Source organism: Solanum verrucosum, unplaced genomic scaffold, assembly GCF_900185275.1.
Source record: "Solanum verrucosum unplaced genomic scaffold, falcon-dt-bn FXZP01000182.1, whole genome shotgun sequence".
Classification (NCBI taxonomy): domain Eukaryota; kingdom Viridiplantae; phylum Streptophyta; class Magnoliopsida; order Solanales; family Solanaceae; genus Solanum; species Solanum verrucosum.
Genome location: NW_026020378.1, coordinates 3,921,991 through 3,944,678, shown reverse-complemented (window position 1 = coordinate 3,944,678; position 22,688 = coordinate 3,921,991). Strand labels below are relative to the sequence as shown.

General features: G+C 32.8%; 2 protein-coding genes across 3 annotated transcripts in view; both read left to right on the top strand.

Moving 5' to 3' along the window:
- The window catches only part of LOC125838698 (aquaporin TIP4-1), an 88,445-nt gene that overhangs the window by 37,582 nt on the left and 28,175 nt on the right, over positions 1-22,688 (top strand). The window lies entirely within an intron of this gene.
- Positions 13,750-22,688, top strand: part of LOC125838691 (casein kinase 1-like protein 3) — a 509,325-nt gene continuing 500,386 nt past the window's right edge. Inside the window, exons 1-10 of one of the 2 annotated variants that reach the window (XM_049517729.1) lie at positions 13,750-13,989; positions 14,091-14,131; positions 17,873-17,942; positions 18,263-18,411; positions 18,715-18,810; positions 19,159-19,229; positions 19,654-19,715; positions 19,795-19,858; positions 19,973-20,057; positions 22,254-22,380. In XM_049517729.1, the coding sequence (XP_049373686.1) occupies positions 13,914-13,989; positions 14,091-14,131; positions 17,873-17,942; positions 18,263-18,411; positions 18,715-18,810; positions 19,159-19,229; positions 19,654-19,715; positions 19,795-19,858; positions 19,973-20,057; positions 22,254-22,380 (841 nt within the window). In that variant the 5' untranslated portion in view covers positions 13,750-13,913. The remainder of the gene's footprint in view (positions 13,990-14,090; positions 14,132-17,872; positions 17,943-18,262; positions 18,412-18,714; positions 18,811-19,158; positions 19,230-19,653; positions 19,716-19,794; positions 19,859-19,972; positions 20,058-22,253; positions 22,381-22,688) is intronic. The other variant, XM_049517730.1, reaches the window with a different exon arrangement.

The following is a 22,688-nucleotide window of genomic DNA, read 5'->3' as shown; positions in this document are numbered from 1 at the left end:
AAAAAATTAACAGAACATGAACCCAAAACCTTAGTTTTATAAAATGATCAAATTAAATTACCCAAAGAGCTTTGGTGCTCTAAACAGAGACATACTTCTTCAAATAACACAATATGTCAATACCAATCATTTCTCAAGTAGGTAAGTAATCTGAAAAGTAAGAGATTAAATCCAATAAAGCATGATGGTGAACTTAAACATGATCATATCTATTTACGGCATGCCACCATCTATTAACAAATCAAGTTGCTAAACTTGGTACTTTGAGCACTATACAAATAACCAATCCTTATAATTAAATTAAACACTAAGTCATCAATTGAAATTTTAAAATTAGTATGACAATTAAAAACAAAGAAAGTGTGATTAGCACAGATTCACGAGAAGAGGAGACAAACAAATGATGCAACTAATAAATAAAAAATTACAAAGCACTGCTAACACAAGATTCAATCTAAGAGATCACGGAAATAAGAACCACAATTAGGTTTCAAAAGAAAATAACTAAGTACAAAAGGAAGAAATAAAGGAAAACTTAAAAATGAGGATATTACCTTTCCCGGGGAAACGACTTGGGATGAATGAGACTTTGAAGACGATTCCACCACCACAATTCAGACTCCGACAAACTCCCGTAAATAATGAACAAAAAGAAAAAACAAAAAACTAGACTCTTAAGTATCTGTAGCTTTCTAATCTATTTTGTTGGTCTTTCTGGGTATGTAAACATTGCCTCTATATATTATTCTACCTGTTATTTCCTATTTCCTTTTCCAGCTCCCTCTAACCTCTTGAACGAAAGGAATGAAAGGGGTTTAAATATGGGAGATTTTGGGGGGAATCGGGTGAAGAAATGGGTGAATTTCCAAATTCAAAATTCTAATCCTCCTAAGAGATAAGGTTGAAAGCTGGAATTTGTACCACACTCGTACAATTTCTCAACGGAACAACAATGAAAGTCGTTCGATTATGAGTGAAGGATGATTGAGGTGCAAGATCGAGACACCTGGAAAATTCGAGTACGAGTGGATAAGTGAGAGAGGAGAGGGACGCGGCTGGATCGATGTTCTGGACTCGGGTCGATTCTGAGCTAAGTTTCGCGTCTGGATTTGTTGTTGGATTTGCATTGTTTCTGGGTTGCTTCGAGAATAAGACCAGTACGGAGGTCGGGTCGTTTGGAATTGTGGTAATGTATGCGGGTATTGTATTGTTGTATGTATGGGTGTGGGCTGATTTTGGTATGCTGAATGTAATGTTGTTTCTATTGTATGTTGGGCTGGGAATTGTTATGAAGTTGGGCTGTTGAAATTAATTTGAGAAAGGGAGGAGTGGGCTGGAAATTTGAAATGAAAAGGCCCAAAAATGGGTCTTTCAACGAGTGAAGATAAAAGTAAGGGACAGTGGCTAAAATTGTAAAATAGCCAAATTGAATTTAGTCGATGAGTTCGACCAAAAGCTATATAGGATGAGTTTTTTTATAAATTAATTAATGAGATTCTTAATCTTAACAAAGTAAAAATAATTAACTTAATTATGAACTAATAACTCAAAATATAAGTATTAACTAACTAAACCAATTAACCAACTAATTAAGTAAAATTAAAATCTTTTTGAGATGAATTTCGAATATTTATAAAATATACTAATTAATACATAATTATCTAAATTATATATATTATTTATTTTTATTTTTAAAAAGTGACAACTATTAAAAATAACTTGCAAACTATTTTTGAAATTTTATAAAACTTATTATTTTAAATCGTTTAAAATTGAAGAAGCTTGATGATTAATCTATATTGTGGAGGTCCAAAATTGAGTGTCAACAACAAGTATCCCCAGTTATTCGACGATTCAGATACTACTATATTCTTGCTTTATCCCTTTTCTCTTAGTTGTCACTCGGGGGCGAATGATGGGTAAATTAGTATCTATTGTACCGACTTGTACCCGTCGTTATAGAAAAGCTGATGGGAAAAAAATTGGGGTCAAAAAACTTTTGAGTAGTAACTTTGGATTTCCCAATCTAGTCCAGATTTGGACGAAATCATAGTCGTTAAGGAGTAGGGAAACCTGGTAACAATCGGGTGACTTATTTATGATTTTGATTATATGAGTGATTAGATAAGTCGTTAAGGAAGCTGTACGACTTTACGGAATTGAATTTGGGTGAGTAGAACTCCCGAAATCGATCTTAGTGTGAACGGTATTTTCTGAGCGTCGTTGGTTAAAAGTGTGTTGTGAAATGGGGGTTTTGGAATTATTAAAATAGCTCACTGGTTTCGTGCAAGCCGATGGGGCGGGATTTCTGCCGCTAGGGCGGGGCTGCTGTAGCGGGGTAAGGACCGCTGTGGCGAGTCCGACGCGACTTAAGGTTGTAAATAAACCCCAAAATGTCTTTATTCTGCACTTTTCAATTTTTAGAGCTAAGGAACGAACCCTAGGCGATTCTTGACAGTTTTTCACCATTCTTGAGGCTAAAGGTAAGATTTTAACTCCCCGAATCCGTGTTTCGTTCCGTAGAACTTAGTTTCTTGGATAATTATCGATGGGGGAGGGTTTTGATCTGTGATTTATGGTGGGAAAAAGCCCTAAATTAGGTATTAGGATCTTGGGTTTGGTCTAGGGTTATTGAGTTTGTTATAATCCGGATAATTAGACATTTGATTGTTGATCCTTGCGTATAAATTGTTATTTGTAGACCTAGAAAAAGCGAAAAGAATTCGAAAAGGGAAGATTCAAGTGATTTAGTGGATTCAAGTTTGGATTCGAGGTAGGTGATGGTTGTGATTTCATGTTTGTGTGATATATGTTTGTAATTACTCGTTATAATGCATGTATGTATGCGAATTTTACATTATTGATCACCCTATTCGTAATTGAGGATAATTGAATAATTGTATGCCATGAATCACCTCTTGTTGTATGATTGTGAGAATATACATTGTGATTGTGATTTGTTGAATGGATCGACTGTTGCGGTCCGACACACTAACTTGGATCGGTTGCCACGTTCCGGCATAAACATGGGATCGGTTGCCACGTTCTAGCATAAACATTGGATCGGGTACCACGTTCCGATATGCTAACAGTTTGAGTGTGGGTTCCATGAGATGACCATTGAATTGTGTTGTGTATCTACTTGTGATGATTACGTTCATATCTAATGACGATTGATATTGGAAGACTGTATGTTGCTCTAAATTGATAACCAATGCGTATTATTGAGAGCGTGAGATGCTATATTGATCTTGAAAATATGACTAATATTGTATATGTTCGGTATATGCATGTTTAATAATGTTGTGGTTACTTGCATGTGTTTAACTTATTGGGATAGCCGTGTGATCCTACCAGTACACTGTGGTTGTGTACTGATACTGCACTTGCTTGTTCTTTGTTGAGTATAGGACATCTTCAAGCGGCTATTGATAGACCTCAACTACGTGGCTATTGAGCATGATCGGATTCAAGGGTGAGCCAGTTTTTTCAGGCTGCCATGGATCTTTGTTGTTTAAGTTCACTTTTTTAGGACTCTGACTATTTGTTTAATGTGTTGTTTAGTTTCGAGGTTATGTCTCTTGTTCTTAGACTTGTCGTTAGTAGAGTTTTGGTACAATGACTTTCAGGTTCTAAGGGTTGAATTTTCGCATTAGTTTGGTTAGTTAATTGTCTAAACCTTTGGAGTTTATGGGAACTCCATTTTTATTATCATTTAAACCTGCTTCCGTATCTTTAAATGCATAGTTTTTGGTTAAGTTGTTTAGTCTGGGTTGTAGTAGTGGTTCTCCCACCGAAGGGTTAGTGTGAATACCAATCATGACGGTTTGGGTCGTGACAAGTGCGTCCATGGATATAAAGTGAAGGAACAATAATTAATGGCGACAAAGTAAAGAACTGTTGAAGAAGATGTCAAAATAAAGAAAAATGTGAAAACATTTTAAAAAAATGAGGGGCCACAAATAAAAAACAAAAAAAATTATTATTGACATAATTAATATATTAGAAATTATAATACTTAATTATATAATGACCAATAAGATAGTGCCACATGTTCAAATTTGTCATTTTAACATATTTTTCTCCTTCTCACGCACCTTAAGGAAGGTGGAGGCACTTTCTCTGCCATGTCATCTTCGAAGGGGGCATTAATACCACTTTAAACAAGTTCAGGTGTGTAATAGATCGTCAGATTAGTTAAAATGTGTAACTGACTTTTTGAGACAAGTTTAAGGGGGAATCTATGCCTTTTCCTTATATTTAATTTGGTTGGTAGTTTAAAATTAATAAGACTTGTTCAAATACTAAGTTGTGTTATGTTTCCTTCTAAAATATAATGTTATGAATTTGTTGTGGTATGGTATTATGCGGGTTAAGTATGTGAAATTACTTGCGATTTAAAAAAAATTCAATTGTAACTATTAGATATTTTATAGGGATAAGGGTATGAAAAATATCTCAACTTTGGTCGAATTTGTTATTGCGATACTAAACTTTAATGAGGACCTATTACCTCCCTAGACTATTTAATACCGTATTTTAAACATATATATTTGCCCACGTGGACATAAAAAATAATGCAAAATTATAAATAGTAATGTGTCCATGTGGCACATATATACCTTTAAAATACACTATTAAATAGTTCATGGGGTAAAAAATACGGTATTAAATTGTCTAGGGAGGTAATAGGTCCTCATGAAAGTTTAGTATCGCAACAACAAATCCGACCAAAGTTGGGGTATTTTTCAGACCCTTATCCCTATTTTATAGTATAAAGTATAGAAATATCATATATTTGGGGCCTAATTACATTATATCTCAGATTTTTTATTTCTCTCACATATATTTCTTAATTTTCAATACATTGCAAATGATACATCACTTAATGAGAGGAATGTATTCAAGAGGGAATAAGGATGTATCCGACATAGGATTTTTATAATTTTTTTTAAATGATATTTTTTTATAGAAATTATGATATTTTAAATTGTATATTTATATAAAAAAAAATTATTTTGTAATAGAAGTGAGTTTGCAGGTATTTTAAAGATGAGAATATACAATTAATTTATTCAGAGCAGAAAAAGAACAAAAATATACATGAATTATTTCACAGTTATTGTGATTAACAAGGTATACAACTAATTTATTATCGAAGTTTTCAGGCAAGCAACACATTCTATTTGTGGTATATGTAAAAACATGACAACTAATTATAAGTTACTTAATTGCATTTTAAAAATGTCATAATCTATATAAATGAGTTGCCAATAACAAGTAATCAATATCAAATAGCTTAAATACTAAATTATAATCTCACAAGCCATTCACTGAACATAATTAAGAATGCTATCGAAGATCTCATTTCGAGACCTGCATAATACTATCTACCATAAATAATAATTTTACGTTAAGACATTTATCTAAGGATTTCACATGATTATTAAAACGTAAATAATCTAATAATAATAAATTCTATCATAATGTCTTCTTTCTTAAGAGCGGAAGTCTTAATTGTTCTTAGTTATTTTTTTGAAAAACTCTTTTCTCTCTTTTTCCTTTATTGATTTCTTACAAAATAGATAGATGGGTGCGTTATTCTTCTTTTAAAGGCATAAAGAGAGGGAGAGGACCCATAATAAATTGTACGGGGAGTTACAACTCCTTTTTACATTCCATCACGTAAGAAAAAAGGAGTTACAATACAAATAATTTCTCCATAACATCCAATTAATTTAACTGTTTAATATTTATGAAACTAACTTTTATTAAGTGAACCACAAATGAAACTTACATTCTCCCACTTGGCACACACTTATTCAAGTAATGTTTCAATAAATATTTCAATCATTATGTATACATTTAGAGTCAAATTTTTATTTTATTGGAAACATCATTCATTGTGATTTGAGTAAATAAACTAATATGAGTCAAAATGGTTGTATATCACTTACCAATATAATTCCTTCCATGTACTAAAATATTAATCTATCGCCCAACAGAACCTTTAAATACATAATGGTCCAACAATAATGCTTAGAGTTTTTTTTATCTAAATAAAAACATGTTAGTATCATTCTCAATATAATGTATACAAGAGAAGACAAGTGATAACATAAACATATTTATGGTTGAGCTCAAAGTGTCAATTGCATAATAAAATCTTTACATAAAGTCATTCATTGCTATCAATAATACCCATTATTTCAACAAGTTCAACAAATATTTTGGGTGGTAATCCTTTCGTCAAAGAATCAAAAATCATAAGTTTGGTGCTAATATGTTCAATTGTCACTTTATGTTTATGTATTTCTTCTTTAATCGAAAAGTATTTCAATTCAATATGTTTAGCACCCTTTGAATACTTATCGTTTTTAGAGAAGAAAACAAACGCAATACTATCACCTTTTTTTTTTCCAGGGGTCTAGAAATATTGTCGATTAGTTCAAGCCCTAAAATAAAGTTTCACAACCAATTAGCCTGAACTGTGAACTCAAAGCATGCTACAAACTCAACTTTCATTGTAGATACAACTATAACAGACTGCTTCACACTCTTTCATGGTGTTGCTCCTTCAGCTAAAATGAACAAGTATTCAAATATGATTTTTCTGTATCTACACAACTAGCATAATCTGAATCTGAATATCCAATCACATCAAGATGATTAGATCTTCTATAAGTGAGCATATAATCTTCCGTTTCTTGCAAGTATGCAACACTTTATTTGCAGTCTTCCAAAGGTCTATTCCTGGATTAATTTGATAACGATCCAACATCTCAACAACAAAATTTATGTCTGATCTCGTACATGTATGGGAATACACTAGACTCCCAACGGTTGATGCATACGGAATATCTTTCATTTTCTTACGTTTCAATTCATTCGTCGGACATTAATTGATACTAAATTTATCTCCTTTCTAAATTGGAACGGGACTTGATGAACATTTTTCCATTCTAAATCTCTCTAACACTTTATTAATATAGGCTTTCTGAGACAATCCTAATAGTTCTTGTGTTCTATTTCAAAATATTTCTATTCCAATCACATAGGATGCCTGTTCTATATCCTTCATTTCAAAATTGTTAGAGAGGTATTTCTTAGTATCATACAACAAACCAAGATCATTAGTGGCAAACAAGATGTCATCAACATACAGAACTAGCATAATAAACTTATTCCCACTAACCTTTAGATATATACACCGATCAACAATAGTTTCCTTAAATCCAAAGGTGACAATAATTTCATTAAACTTAAGATATCATTGTCGGAAAGCTTGTTTAAGTTCGTATTACCGTATATTAACTTCTTAAGTTTACACACCATGTGTTCTTTTTCTTTAATAGAAAATCTCTCAGGTTGATTCATATAATTTTCTTCCTCTAAATTTTCTTTTAAAAGGGTTGTTTTCACATTCATTTGATGTAGCTCTAAGTCATAGTAAGCTACGAAAGTCATTACAATTCTAAGTGATTTTTTTCAAGAGACAGGTGAAAATGTATCTTTATAGTTAATGCATTCTTTTTTAGTGCAACATTTGGCAACAAGTCTAGCCTTGTGACGTTCGATGTTGTCAATTGAGTCAAATTTGATCTTGAAGATCCATTTACACCCAACTCTTTTGTAACTGTCAGGTAATTCAACAAGATCCCAAACTTTATTATGTTCCATAGATTTTGACTCATCATTCATATCATCTATCCATTTTTCAGAATCATTACTTTTAATGGATTGTGAAATGAAACTGGATCATTGTCAATTTTCAAATAATTTATGATTCATGTAGATAGACCAAATAACCATCAGAAATAGCAGGTCTCTTTTGTCTTTTAAATTTTCTTAATGCTACTTCTTGTGGTTCATCAATTATGACTTCATTGAGATTAACGGGAGCATGCATTTTTTGTTCTTATTAATGGTTAGATTGTACAACAACTTTAGAAGAAGTGTAGGGTAGAAAAATTGGTACCCTAACTTCTTTAATTTTTATATTACGTGGTTCTTCACTTCCACTTATTTCGTCATTCTCAATGAACCTAGCATTTTCAGTCTCAACAATTCTCGTACTACGATTAAGACAGTAAAATCTACGCCCGTTTGATTTCTCTGGATAACCAATGAAAAAATCATAAATTGTTCTTGAATTCAGTTTCTTTTCTTGTGAGTTATAAACTATAACCCCTATCGGACACCCCAAACATGCAGGTGGCTTAAACTAGATTTTCTACCAGTCCAAAGTTTAAAAAGTGTCTTTGAAACTGCTTCAGTAGGAACCATATTTAATAAGTAAACGACAGTCCTTAAAACATACATCCATAACGAAAGAGGTAAAAATGAATTGCTCAACATACTCCTAACCATCTCCATTAATGTACGATTGCTCCTTTCTACCATACATTTTGTTGTGGTGTATTGTGTATTGAGCACATATGTCATGCTTTTCAAGAAATTTAGCAAATGAACCAGGATGTTGGCATATTTCATCATATCTTTCATAATATTTACCACATCTATCTGTCCTGATTATTTTCACCTTTCTATCTAGTTGTCTTTCAACCTCATTAATAAATACCTCTAAAGAATTTATCGCTTGAGATTTTTCATGCAACAAATAAACATATTCGTAATGTAATTTTCCTTACTGAAAGATGTAATATCAAAAGGACCACATATATCAGTGTGTATAATTTCAAGAAGTTGTGTGCTTCTTGTGGCTCCTTTCTTTGCATGTTTAGTTTGTTTTCCTTTAACACAATCCACACACATATTAAGGTCTGTAAAATTCAAATCTTAAACAATATCATTTTTAACCAATCTTTCTAGTCTTTCTTTGGATATCTGGCCTAAACACTTATGCCACAAGTAAGCCCATTGTTCATTCACCAAACTTCATTTCCAATATTATGGTGCAAAGTTAAGAGAGTTTCAGCAAACATATTATCAAGATTTAATTTGTATAAGCTATAACAAAGAGTACCAGTACCAATAAGATGATTATACTTAAACAAAATAAAATATTCATTACCTAAATTAAAAGAGTATCCAGCCTTATCCAACTTAGACAAAGAAACTAAATTTCTCTAAAGATAAGGTACATAACAAGTTTCAAATAAATCTACGCCCAACATCAAGAATCAAACGATATGTCTCGATAGCTTCTTTCCTCCTGAACTAGCACTCTGTGCAATTTATGCACATTTTATTTGTCTTTCATAATGTTGTATTTCATCTGGAAAGAGCCATACTCAGACGGTAATGAGTTGATGATAAATTGTGCAAGGAAATTTTGTTCCACTTCCATTTTCAAAAACTTAAGTCTTGCTGCTATGTTTGTCAATGACATGCTCATACATGGTACGTGGACCATCAAACAATTATTTTCAAGATCGAATTTCAACTTTTTCTTATATAGTTTTTTTTTGGTGAGTAAAATATTTTATTTACCAAAGAGATTAACAGAAATAAATCAGCCAACTTGGACATGCAGTCCCAAGTCTTGCTAAAGCACAAACAAAAACCATCCCTATCTAACTAATACTCTTATAATTCAAGGATATACATTGAGTTCTTGTAGTCTACTAGCTAATCTAGGTTGCCAGGATCCCCTTCCATGAACCTCTGGAATGACTTGTTGAACAATACTTTCAGGTGTCCTTTGCTTCTTTTGAAATATTCTACCATTTCTTTCTCTCCACAAGCAGTATAATGCTCTTGCCATTGTCTTTCTATATACCTGCATCTTACTGTTTTTCCCTTTCATGTTCTTTACTGCCCATTGAACTTCTTCCTGCCAGTTTATACTTTGTCTCTGTATACCTTGCCACCCCGATAGTTTCCTCCATACCTTTTTAGCATAAGAGTATTTGAAGAATAAATGATCAATATCTTCATCAATTGCATGATAGAGTGAACATGTTACTTCTTTTGTTTAACTCTATTGCGCCAACATGTCTTTAGTTAGTAGCCTCTATTTCAGTGCAATACATAGTATAAACAACCATTTAGGAGCTCCAGGGTTTGCCCATACCAACTTCCTCTATTCCACTCTCTCCATATTGCCCTTCATCTGCTGATAAACCTCATTGATAGAATATTTATCCTTGTTAATCATATCTTGTTCACTATATCCAGCTTCCTGGAGATATTTATGAACCTTCAGAATCCTCTTTACCATCCAAGATGCCTGTTGACCTGTACACCCTACACAGAATTCTGTTTTCCATAGTAACTATGCACTCATAACACCCATAATCTGTCTTTTTTCTTGCACAAGTTCCATAGTAGTTTCCCAAGGGCAACTTTGTTCCAGGTATTATGTAGTGTATTATTATTTTGCCTTTTTTCTATTCTTTCTATTTGAGGGGTCAAAACAAAGAGTATAAAATATATTTTGGTTGTTGAGCGTTATCGCGAGCTAATTCCGTCACTGAATATTTCATTTTCGTTAGAGAGATCGTTAGTATCGTCAGTTGGTGCTTTGGAGTTTGCTAAGTGATTCTTCGTAGTCAGAGTGACTAAGGACTTTTTTCCTATCTCCTGTCACATGTTAAGATCCTTAGTTATTTCCATATCCCTTGTTCCTGTAATGAGGGCTATTATGTCTAAGAATCTTCCATGGTGGTCAAAGTAGTGAAAATACTCATTAATGTCCCAGCAAGAGACTTATCAGCTGTTTGGGAGGACTCTTCCACAAATTTCAATTTTTTTTTGCATTCTCAATTTTGGGAAGAGTAGTCTTAATGATGCTGGCAATATCATTCGCATGAACATTGGGCCTAATCTGTTTGATGGATCCCAATTCTTATAGTAGGACCTTTCTTCAACATTGTTACTTTCAGTAATAACAGTTGGCTTCTCAGTATAAAGTGCAACATCAAGATTTAAAACTCCGAGATGGAATTTGATCTGTTCGCACCTGAGAAGTTAAGATCGTGAAAGGTCGTAACAGAGGCAGAATGCGAATGAAGGGCAAATGTTGCACATAAAACATGCTCATTTGTTAATATTTCGAGTTATGAATTTAAACATACTATTAAATTCAAAATTGGTTTATGTATTCTTAAATGTATATAGTTGTTCTCTTTTGGGTGAAATATCAAAATACAACTTTAGACATAATGCTTGAAAGTAATTTAACATAATTCAATACTCTTAAATGCATTAATTAATTATCTATGGACAAATAAATAAAACTAACGATACACCTAAATTATCTCTTTAACGTTTAATGGTAATTACTAATAACAACAACCAATAAACCTTTGGGTGATCCATAAATGTCTTATAACCAAAAACTTCAATTTACCCACAAGATTTATATCGGTTATAAGCATCAAAATAGATGAATAATTGAATTTAAGTTGAATCATTATTTTGAAATTATTTATTCATAAATATTTGACCGCTTTTGCGATTAACAAATCTCATGTATGTAATTTCAAGAAGTATTTGAAACGATATTTTTCATTAAGTTTAGTTTTTAATCTCCGAATCCATCATCTTTTCTAATTAAAGAAAAAACATTACTTTTATGAAAAATTATTAGTCCCTTAACCGTGCTCATGATACCACATGTAAGGATTTCATATGATTATAAAAAACATAAATAATCTAATAATAATAAATCCTATCAATTAATAAAGATTGTAGAACTACATAATTTCCACATAACATAAATCTATAATAACTTAGTGAAGAAAACATACCACACTCCGTCATAATGTCTTCTTTTTTAAGGGCGGAAGTCTTAATTGTTCTTAATTGTTTTTTGAAAAACTCTTTTCTCTCTCCTTTTCCGTTATTGGTTTCTTAGAGAATAGAAAGATGGAGTACATTATTCTCTTATTAAAGACAACGAGAAGATCCATAATAAATTGTACAGGGAGTTAAACCCCTTTTAACATTTCATTGTGTAAGAAAAAATGTGTTACAATACAAATTCATTTCTCTATAACATCCAATTAATTTAACTGTTTAATATTTATGAAACTAACTTTTATTAAGTGAGCCCCAAATGAAACTTACAATTTAACTATAGAAAAAATATTAAAACGACAAATAACTCTAGATTTGGAGAATTTTGCTATAGCCAAACGCGAGGGAATAATCGTTTATATCAATACTGACAAGATTTTTCAGCAGGTAATATAAATATTCTAAGCATGCATTCTATTTCATCGTATCACATTCTGTTTTGCAAGATTAGAAAATCACCATCAATACTTCGGTCTAGGCGTGAGATAATTCTTTGTTCAATAGCTTGACTGTTTACAACTAGCCAATTAAGAAGTCTCAGATGTACTAGTATTGTATCTTTGAAGTAATCGTTGATTCTCTCGTGAGGTCATAATTTCCGCAAGCAAATATATTAATGACGAAGAAGACTTTTATATTATATTACTGATACTTGCTATGCTATTCTGTCCAAATCTAACTGAGAAAGAGTTACAAATTGTTTTTCGAAAATAGAATATAAACATTGACTTCAAATGATTAATAAAGTATCAAATAATAAATAATATTAAAGTTTATTTTCAATGGTTAACAAAGTACCTAAATAACATACATACTAAACTATAGCCCAAACAAAATAATACATAATGCTAAACTTATATATATTATACCAAATGAATAATTAAAGTTCATTCCCTAACAACACATGCCATTAGCGCAACAAGCAAATAGAAAACAAGCACAAGATGATCAATATTTATTGTGCCACACTTTTTTTTCTCTGATCAATTGAAAAAGACAATCTTTTCTCATTATGATTTTTAAAACCATATGGACCTAAGAAATTTTTATTCAGAGAAAATAAAAGAGAAATTGATAGTTATGTCAGGTTTTATGTTAATGAATTTTAATTTTAAGTAATTGAGTCAATTTGTTTTATGACGTGGACTTAGCCATGTCGCATACATAATTTTAGAAATATATTTTTTCATTAATAAAAATTATACGAATAAACCCTTTTTATAATGATGCCAACATAAATGAGTCTATTTTTAAACGAATGCCATAAATTTACTATTTTAAATACTTTGATAATATATTCAAGTTCCCCCCCAATTTCTATTATATATATTATACATAGAGGGGAAAAGAAAATGGAAAAGAGACGACAATTTGGGGAATCAAATTCCCACTTATATTGGGTCTTAAGAAATGATATGGAGAATACTCTATTCGTTCATTTTTACTTGTCATTATTTGACTTTGACACACATATTTAGAAAACAAATTATTGATAGATGTATTTTATGACACTATTCCTACTAATTAATGTTTAGTAGTGAGTCCTCAAGATGATACGAAGAATAGTATTTAATGACAAGAGTAAAACATGGAAAAATTATTATATTTTCTTAATATGTCAAATAAGTAAAAATAAAAATTTATTTTATTTAGGAATAAGTGATAGGTAAAAATGAATGGAGGGAATAATATTTAATGCTAAGGTCAAAACATTTTTTTTATTTTTTTTATATATAAAAATAATAAGTGAAAAACCTATTTTAAAACTAAGTGATGAGTAAATATGAAGGATTTTTTTTTTCAAAAGACCGTCGACATAGTTATTTCATTAATAGAAAGTTAGAGGACTGTATATGCTGATTATATAATATGCAAAGGATGAAACAACATTGTGTCTTAAATTCAGGGGACCATTTGCTAAAAAAACTCACCAAAGACCATAAATCATAATGGTTGTATAGAATATGGTAAGAAAAGTCAAGAAATTAGGAAGTAGTATTTCTTTGTCTTTTCGTAATTCTTCTCTCCACAAGGAAGAGAAGTTCAACCCTTTTTGGTTGATACAGCTGAAAAATTCACAAAAAAAAACTTTTTTTTTTGCTTGATTGAATCAAGAACTGAGTTGGGGTTTGTATAAAATTTGTATCTTTATGGAGAGGATAATTGGAGAGAAGTACAAGTTAGGTAGAAAGATTGGAAGCGGGTCTTTTGGGGTTATATATCTTGGTCTGTCTCTTCTTTTGTTGTTTATCATTTCTTGATTTTTTTTTTCTTGTTGTATTTTCAAGAATCTGATTGTTCTTTATGGTTTTTGCTAAATTTTTCAGCTACCCACATCGAAACTTTTGAGATTGTTGCTGTTAAAATTGTAAGCTTTCTTGCCTAGATTTAATCTCTTTCTTGAATAAGAAGTTGTTGTTGTTTGACAGCTGTGTATATATCTGGCTATGCTAATCATTTAGTATAGGTTTGAACATTATGGGTGTGTTTGGTATTTGCTTGGTTGGTTGAAATGTCTGGATAACATTTTCTCCAGTAAAACAAGTTTGTTAAAAATGAGGAAAATGGCTTTAGTGATGGAAGTAGAGAAAACAAATTGCATAAGTGACGATCCGAATCCCTCGAGCCCTTACTCTCCATCCCTTCACAGTTCCTGTCTCCATAGTATATTGCTAGATAACATATGAATGCTATAGGAATAATGTTTTCTTGCTTACTTAGAAAACACCAGGAAATATGTAAGAAATCCACTTGTTTTCCATGATGACATTTTCTAGGAATTCATTTTCCTTCATACCAAACACACCCTATAAATCTCCCATCATGCTTATAGATATATGTACATCAGTCTGATAAGCTTGATGTGTTATCTTTGGGTATATATTAGTGGCATTTAGGTTAAAAGTTCAAAATGATGAATATTTGTCCAGAACCACAAGTTTTGATGTGCGGTGTGCCAAAGGAAAAAAGAAGTGTTCTATATGTCAAGCTTCAAGTTTTAGATGTTCCGCTTCATTTGTATTGTAATCTTTTGATCAATTTAGTTTTTCATTGAAAAACACCAACTTGATGTCAAAAATTTATACAAAGTGAGCATGTAGCTTAAAGAACACGAATTTTAGAAAATATTCATGCTCTTTGTTAAGTCATCCAATGTTGAGTATCATCCCATTACCCATAATTTCTCTCAAGAAAATGACATCCCATCACACCCTGCATTGTTATTCCCAAACTTTTCTCCTCTCCTCTCCTCTGACTCCCCTCTCGTGCCAACTCCAACCAATATGATTAAATTGTAAAAGATTTCGTCTCTGCTACTTGGATATAATCTTATCTGTTCCCTCCCCCACTACAATATTATCTCTCCTCCTTTTTAAGGTATTGACTGATTCCACTGACTTTTCTGCCAAAGAGCTTATGTTCCTGCTATTTAGGTGAATCCAACTCTATTGAACTAGCCTCTTTGTCCATAATACAGGAACCCTTCTATTTTGCACCACATTGGGCCAGCTGGACTAGCTTCTTTGTCCATACACATATATGATGTGGGAACCTTAGCTCATACTCCCTCACATCGATGCGGCAATGTGATGGAACCCCTGACTTATTTTTATCACATATTTGTGCTGATGAAATACGTGCCTAGGTGAACACGTCCTAATGATATATGTATTGTGAAAATTCATCATGAATTGACTAGTTTTATGCTGGCTGCTAACCTACCACAATCCTCCTTTTTTTATCCGCGTTTGGCACCTGGCAGTCTGGCATCAACAATGTGAGCAAGCCCATACTGGCAGAGTTACTGAATAATCTGGCATAAGAAATTTCTCAACCTTGTTGCATTCCCAACCTTAGATGTCCTCCTTAAACTTATAGCACATGGTCCATCGATCATCAGAATTCAAGTAATCGTTTGCTGTAACTTCTACGACATCCACCGAACAATTGCCAAACCAATTACCTGAGAGTAGCATTCTCCTATGGTATTCTCTTGAACAACAGATCTTTTGAGATGTGCACTAGTATTATTATCCTCATTATAATCAATACGTACTAGTATCACTATCCTCATTATAATCAATGCATCTGGGGAACTTTTCCATTTCCACTCAATAAGAAATTACCCCTCTGCCAGTCATCCATCGTCTAATAATCCATATTTGGTATTACTATCATCCTCAATAAAGTGCTTTCCTCTTTTGGAAATATTCATAACCGTTTCTGTAGTAGGGCCATCTAGAAGGCGGACATCCTTCCGATTCACCATCCCCCACTGAAAGTCGAAATAATTAACTTCCTCCATTCCAAATTATATCTCTTACCATATGCATGAGAAATTATTCATCATATCTCTTACTCCCTTTGTTCCTTTTTATATGTCACCTTTTTAGGTTGCACTTGCATTAAGAAATTAAGAAACTTTACCCTTCTACCCTTATTTAATGTTTTCTTAAGTCGAATTTTCAATAAATGATGAATATGCTAGATTTCAAAAATTAAAATGTATTTGGATGACTATTTAAATTTTTGACTTTATTTTTGGAGCCAAATTTTTTCACCAATTGATCTAAAATTTTAATTTTTTGTTAAAGCTTCAACTTTCAAGATTATTTTTATTTTTTCTCCATCTTTTAATGTTAATTTGTTTGTTGAGATTTCTTTTTCAAATTAAGATTTTATAGAATAGTGAATGGAGAGAGTAATTAATCAATGTATGAAGTACTCCAAAGAATATTAATTACTTATTAGTTTTCTTAGGTTGGTCAAAGTATATATTTTCAAGTCTAATTAACTAATATAATAGGAAGGAAATTGTAATTTATACATTGATTTTATGAAATGACATGTATTATGGACCAACTATTTATAGAAAGGGATGACATATAAAAAGGAACGGAGCGAGTATCTTTTTGCAACATTTGCTTTCATAAAGCATTATCCTCTACTCCAAGTTCTGATATCTTGGGGCTTGTTTCTGAGACGCAATATGGTATGCTTATTTGCCTATTGCTTCTTTGAGTTGGTAGTCGAGTCACCTCGTTTATGTGGATTTATTACATAATTAACTCCTCTTTTTGTCATCAATATGTATGCACATGAATTTATCACATTGTCTTCCTAAAGATTATTGTTGAGCTGCTGGATCCTCCATCTGAAAGTAGGGATGGCAATGGGGAGGGGCGGGTTGTGGCTTAACTTGCAAAAATTTCAACCCGCTCACTCCGCCCCGGATAACATTATTTTCATTTTCAACCCGCCCCGCTCTGCCCCACAAAGATCCGCCCCGTGCTGCTCCACAAAAGTTTTAAAATTTGTTTTGTTATAAAAATAAATTTCTACACAGTATTATAACTTAGATGCATTAGAATGATCAGATCTTTAATATTTTCATTATTCTACTTTACAGAGATGGTGATCATTACTGAATATTAATGACTGTTTAAAAATTTGGCTATTGACAGTGAAGGCATGAATAAGAGTTGATGATCTCAAATTGTCCATTGATTCATGAGCTCTCAAGTAATTGTACGCTGAGTCAACTTGTAATTATTCTGAAAACTAAAATCCAAAAAAAAAAGTAACTAGATTTTCATAAAATTATCTACAGTTATTTCCATGAAATTAGTTTAGAGGGAATCCACGCCCCGCCCCGCATTAGATTTTTTTCTCACACACAAATTGAACCCGCCCCATTGCCACCCCTATCTGAAAGCATGTGATACTGATCAACCCAATGTAGTTTGTAGATTAATTTGATCCCATAATTTATCCTGCCTTTTCCATTTCTATAGCATGATGTATTTCCTGGTTTAGTCCAAACAAATAATCTTCCTTAGTCATGTATTTTTCAAACAACACTTACAGTATAACTGATAAAATGCATTGAGTTGCGTGCAAGCTGGCCTCGGCATCACAGTTGTAAAAAAAAATCATTGATATAATACCCAAATATTCGTGACATGGATGAAGGATGTGAGGATATCTAGTTTTAAGCAATGTATGAGTTAAAAATCTCAGTTGTGGTTGGTTATCAAAAGAAAAAATCTTAGTTGTGGTTGCTGGACAAACTGAATCCGTCATTTGACTCTGCTCTTTTTATTTACAGGAAAATAGGCAGACAAGACACCCTCAGTTGCTTTATGAGGCAAAGCTGTACACTATACTTCAGGGAGGAAGTATGTCTTCCTTGGTTACTTTATATGACAACATTTCCTTTTTAGTCCTTTCCAAAAAAATGACAACTTTCTTAAGTTGAAAATAATTTAACTTTATTTCCCATTTAACCCTTAATGTGAAGCTCTGCCACACAACTGTCACGGCATGGTCAAGACCACAAGTTTCAAAAGTCTTATAGCCACACTAATGTTATGGCATGTTTATGACCATAAGTTTCAAAAGTTTTTCTTTCTTTTTTAAATTTCGTGCCTATTTAAACATTGCCATTTAAATTGAAATGGACCGAGTATTCATTATTACTTGTTGGTTTTGATTTCAGGTGGTATTCCTAATATAAAATGGCGTGGGGTTGATGGGAATGACAGTGTCCTCATTATTGACTTGCTTGGTCCCAGTCTTGAAGACCTCGTTGTACACTGTGGGAGGAAATTCTCGCTGAAAACTGTCCTAATGTTGGCTGATCAGATGGTAATCAGCATATTACATACCTCTGTTTGTTTTGAGTAATGCATGTTTTATGTAATGCCAAAGGAGGATTGCCTTTCTTTGGCCTTTATTTTACCTTTGGCTTTATTTAGTTGTTTAAGTTTGTGTGGTGTATGCAAGTTTGACATGTACTCTGCTGTCTCTAGATAGAGTATGTTGCAGAAATTATGTTTATCAAACATGCTTGTTATGAATGCCTTTAATATTGCTGCCTGTATCCCATGACATCTATCATGGAATTGCACTCATAACTGTACTGGGTATTCTTTTCTGTGATAATTACAGATTACGAGAATAGAGTATGTGCATTCAAAAGGATTTCTACATAGAGACATAAAACCAGATAACTTTCTCATGGGTCTTGGCAGGAAGGCAAACCAGGTGATGACCTTTTCAGATAAGCTTCAGAGTCATTTTTTTTTTATAAGCAAGAAATCCCCGAGGACCAGTGGCACATGGTTCAAAACTCAGCGGATTACAGGCCCGCCCCTCTACCCTTCTCCACTTAAATACAAGGCTTTTGTCTGAGCCCGTGGCAGGATTGAACCCATGACCTGTACCTAAACTACACATCATACTCTGAACTCTTACCACTAGATCAAAGCCTAGTGGGGGTGGGGGGCAGAAGCCGCATAAGCTTCACGGTCTCATTTAACCAATCGTTATTTTTCCTGGATATTCTGTTTTACCTTTGCTTTTTGTTTCTTGTTTTCCCTATTGACAAAACAGGTCTACGTTATTGATTTTGGACTTGCAAAAAGATATCGTGACCCCACCACAAGCCGTCATATTCCTTACAGGTGTGCCTATAATTGGTTTTATGCAACTTTCCTCTGGAAGTATATGATGTTTGGTGTTCAGTTATTCCCTTTTCCTTGCTTTTTCAGTGACAAAACTTCATTTAAGTGAATTGAATCACTACTCTCAGATTTTATTTATTGTTATCATTTTTGTTTATATGATACTTGGTTCTTTGCTGTCATTAAGGAGTTAATGATTGGAAATGTATGTATTGCTCGGAATTTGTCAAAACTGAATAGGTGTATCCTATTAATTTGTAGAAAAATCCCACTAAGCTTCATCACCTAAATAAGAAATGCCTTTTGCTGGTTTTCTGTTTCTTTCCCAATTTAAATTTTTTATGTTCGTTCCAATTACTTGACCAGTGGTTCTTGCCACTTCTTGGTGCTAAATTTATTCTTTCTGCCTCCTCTACTTTTACAGAGAGAACAAGAACTTGACAGGGACAGCAAGGTATGCCAGTTGCAATACACATTTGGGAATAGGTAAAATTCTGTTGTATGTTGGTTTCTTATCGCTGAGATTGGACATTGTACTAAAATACTCTCTTTTCAAAATCTCTAGAGCAAAGCCGGAGGGATGATCTGGAATCTCTTGGCTATGTTCTTTTATATTTCTTGAGAGGCAGGTGTGGTCACTTCTCCTCCACACTATTTCTTATTTACTACTGTTGATTTTTCTTTGGTTTTTTTTTGTTCTTTTCTTTTATTGACATAATTAATTGGTTGACTTTCTCATGTAGCCTTCCATGGCAGGGTCTAAAAGCTGATACAAAGAAGCAAAAATATGACAAGATCCGTGAGAAAAAAGTATCAACAACAATTGAGGTCTGTTTTAGAAAATTGGATGGCTATGTTCCTTTGTTTTTTAACTTGTGTGTATATATATAATATAAAGATGGTGTCCAGGCTAACTTACGTGCACCTGGGACTGATTCACCGAGTGCCTACTACATTGCTCCAGTATAGGTTAGGTACCAAGCATCTTGCATGTCAAGACTTAAGTAGATGGGAAGAATTGATGTCACCTCTATTTGGATCTAAACCATAGTTGCCAAGCTTGTCACTTCAGCTCTTTTATATCTAAATGATCCCTTTGGGGGCGGATGACTAGATTCTTGTTCTTTTTGCTTTGAGTAGGCACATCTTTTATAGGTCAGACTAGAAGGGGCCTAAATAGATCATTTTGTAACTTTTGTATAAACTCTCATCCACTATGAGAATTTGGAAATGACCAGTAACTTTTTCCAAATTATTTTTTTTTTCGGAAAAGGGCCAAAAATACCCCTAGCCTATTCGAAAAGGTTTAAAAATACCCTTCATTCATCTATTGGGTTAAAAATACCCCTCCATCCATCTTTTTGGTCCACAATTACCCTTAAAACAAACAATCTTTTATTTTTTAATTATTATTATTATTAATTATTATGTGACATCTTTCTATTGGATAAATTTAAATTACAACCCACCAAAATTTTTCCTACCCATTTGACCCATATCCACATTCTTTGACCCAAACCAAATTAAAAAAATCATCAAAATTAAAAGATTTGATCATCTTCTCTCCCCTTCAAACCTAATAACCTAATTTCTTTCTCATCATCATATACAACCTCAATCAATGATAACTAAAATAATTCATATATTCATATCAGTGATCAACCAAGAACTAGCGAATTTAATACCAATTAGAACTAAAAACCTCTTCTTGATTGTGTTTGAATTTGGTCAATGCCACCATTAAAATACAGTCAAATAGAGCTTTTTAGTGTAACTCCACTATGAAAAGTTGAATCGTTTGAAAAGGGTGTGAACCAAAAGGAAGAAATAAGAAGACCCAATTCAGGTTACCTCAATGCCACCATGAAAACACAATCAAGAACAGCTCTTTTAGTGCAACTCCACCATGAAAAATTGAATCTTTTGAAAAGGGTGTGAACCAAAAGGAAGAAAGAAACAAAACCCAAGTCAGATTACCTCAATGTCACCATAAAAGCACGATTAAGAAGAGATATCTAGTGCAACTTCCCCTTAAAAAACTGAATCTTTTCACATGGGTGTGAACCAAAAGGAAGAAACAAGAAAGACCAAATTCAAACACAATCAAGAAGAGCTTTTTAGTTCTATTGATATGACCAAATTCAAATACCAATATGTTAATTTCAAATTTAAATACTAATTGATTCAATCATTAATTTTATCTTGAAATTGTTGAATAAGAAAAGAGAAAAAAAGAAAATAGGTTATTAGGTTTAAGGGGAAGAGAAGAGATGATCAAATCTATTTTTTTTTTTTTTTTTGATTTGCACCGGGTGTCCGAGTCTCTTTGAGCCCCGACTAATCCCGGGGGTGCACAGGCCCTCGGCAAGGAGTTTCCCGCAAGTGCACCACGGTTAATTCAGGTTTTACCCAGTCCGATGGCCCTCAGAAATTGTTTGCACCCAGTGGGTTTCGAACTTGAGACCTTGAAAGGGAGCAAACCCCAAGAGATGATCAAATCTATTATTTTTGGTAAAGTTTTTAATTGGGTTTGGGTCGGATATGGGTCAAATGGGTAGAAAATATTTTGGTGGGTTGGAATTTAAATTTATCCAATAGAAAGATGCCACATAATAATTAATAATAATAATAATTAAAAAATAAAAGGTTGTTAGTTTTAAGGGTAATTGTGGACCAAAAAGGTGGATGGAGGGGTATTTTTAACCCAATAGGTGAATGAGGGGTATTTTTAAACCTTTTCGAATAGTTCAGGGGTATTTTTGGCCCTTTTCCGTTTTTTTTTAACATTTAAAAAAAAATATTTTGGAAATGGCCTGTATTTGGCCATTTGAAATCTAAAGCTTCTTTGAGCATCAGCTAGCCTGTTCCATGCTTGCATAACCAAAAAAATAAATGATGATGTATCTCAAACTATTTTCGTGGTAATGGGTGCTATAAAAAAAACTTTATTAGGTTAGACATTCATAGTGGTTTCATTTCATTTAGTTTAATGGTAGTCAACTGACATTCAATTTCTCTCTACAGGTTTTATGCAAATCTCTTCCAGTGGAGTTTGCTTCATACTTGCATTATTGTCACTCTTTAACATTTGACCAGCGCCCTGATTACGGATTCCTGAAACGCTTGTTTCGTGACTTATTTACACGTGAAGGTACGGATTTTAAATTCAGATTCTAGCACAAGAAAAATGAAGTTTATGTTGCCTCTGCATTTCTTACTGTACTCTTGACTCATCTTTTTGGGTCTCATATGATAACATAAAACAAAGAAGTCTGAAAAACATGTTATTGTAATCATGAAAATGTAAGATTAGGAGCATCAAAAGCTCAAGTATTTTGTGTCCATAACTATACTACTATCGAGGGTAAACCTAAGCTCTGTAGACAAATTGGATTCTCTATCCAGAAAGATTAGTTCTTCAATTGTTTTGTTGCGTAAGTTTAGTACTATAAGTTTCTT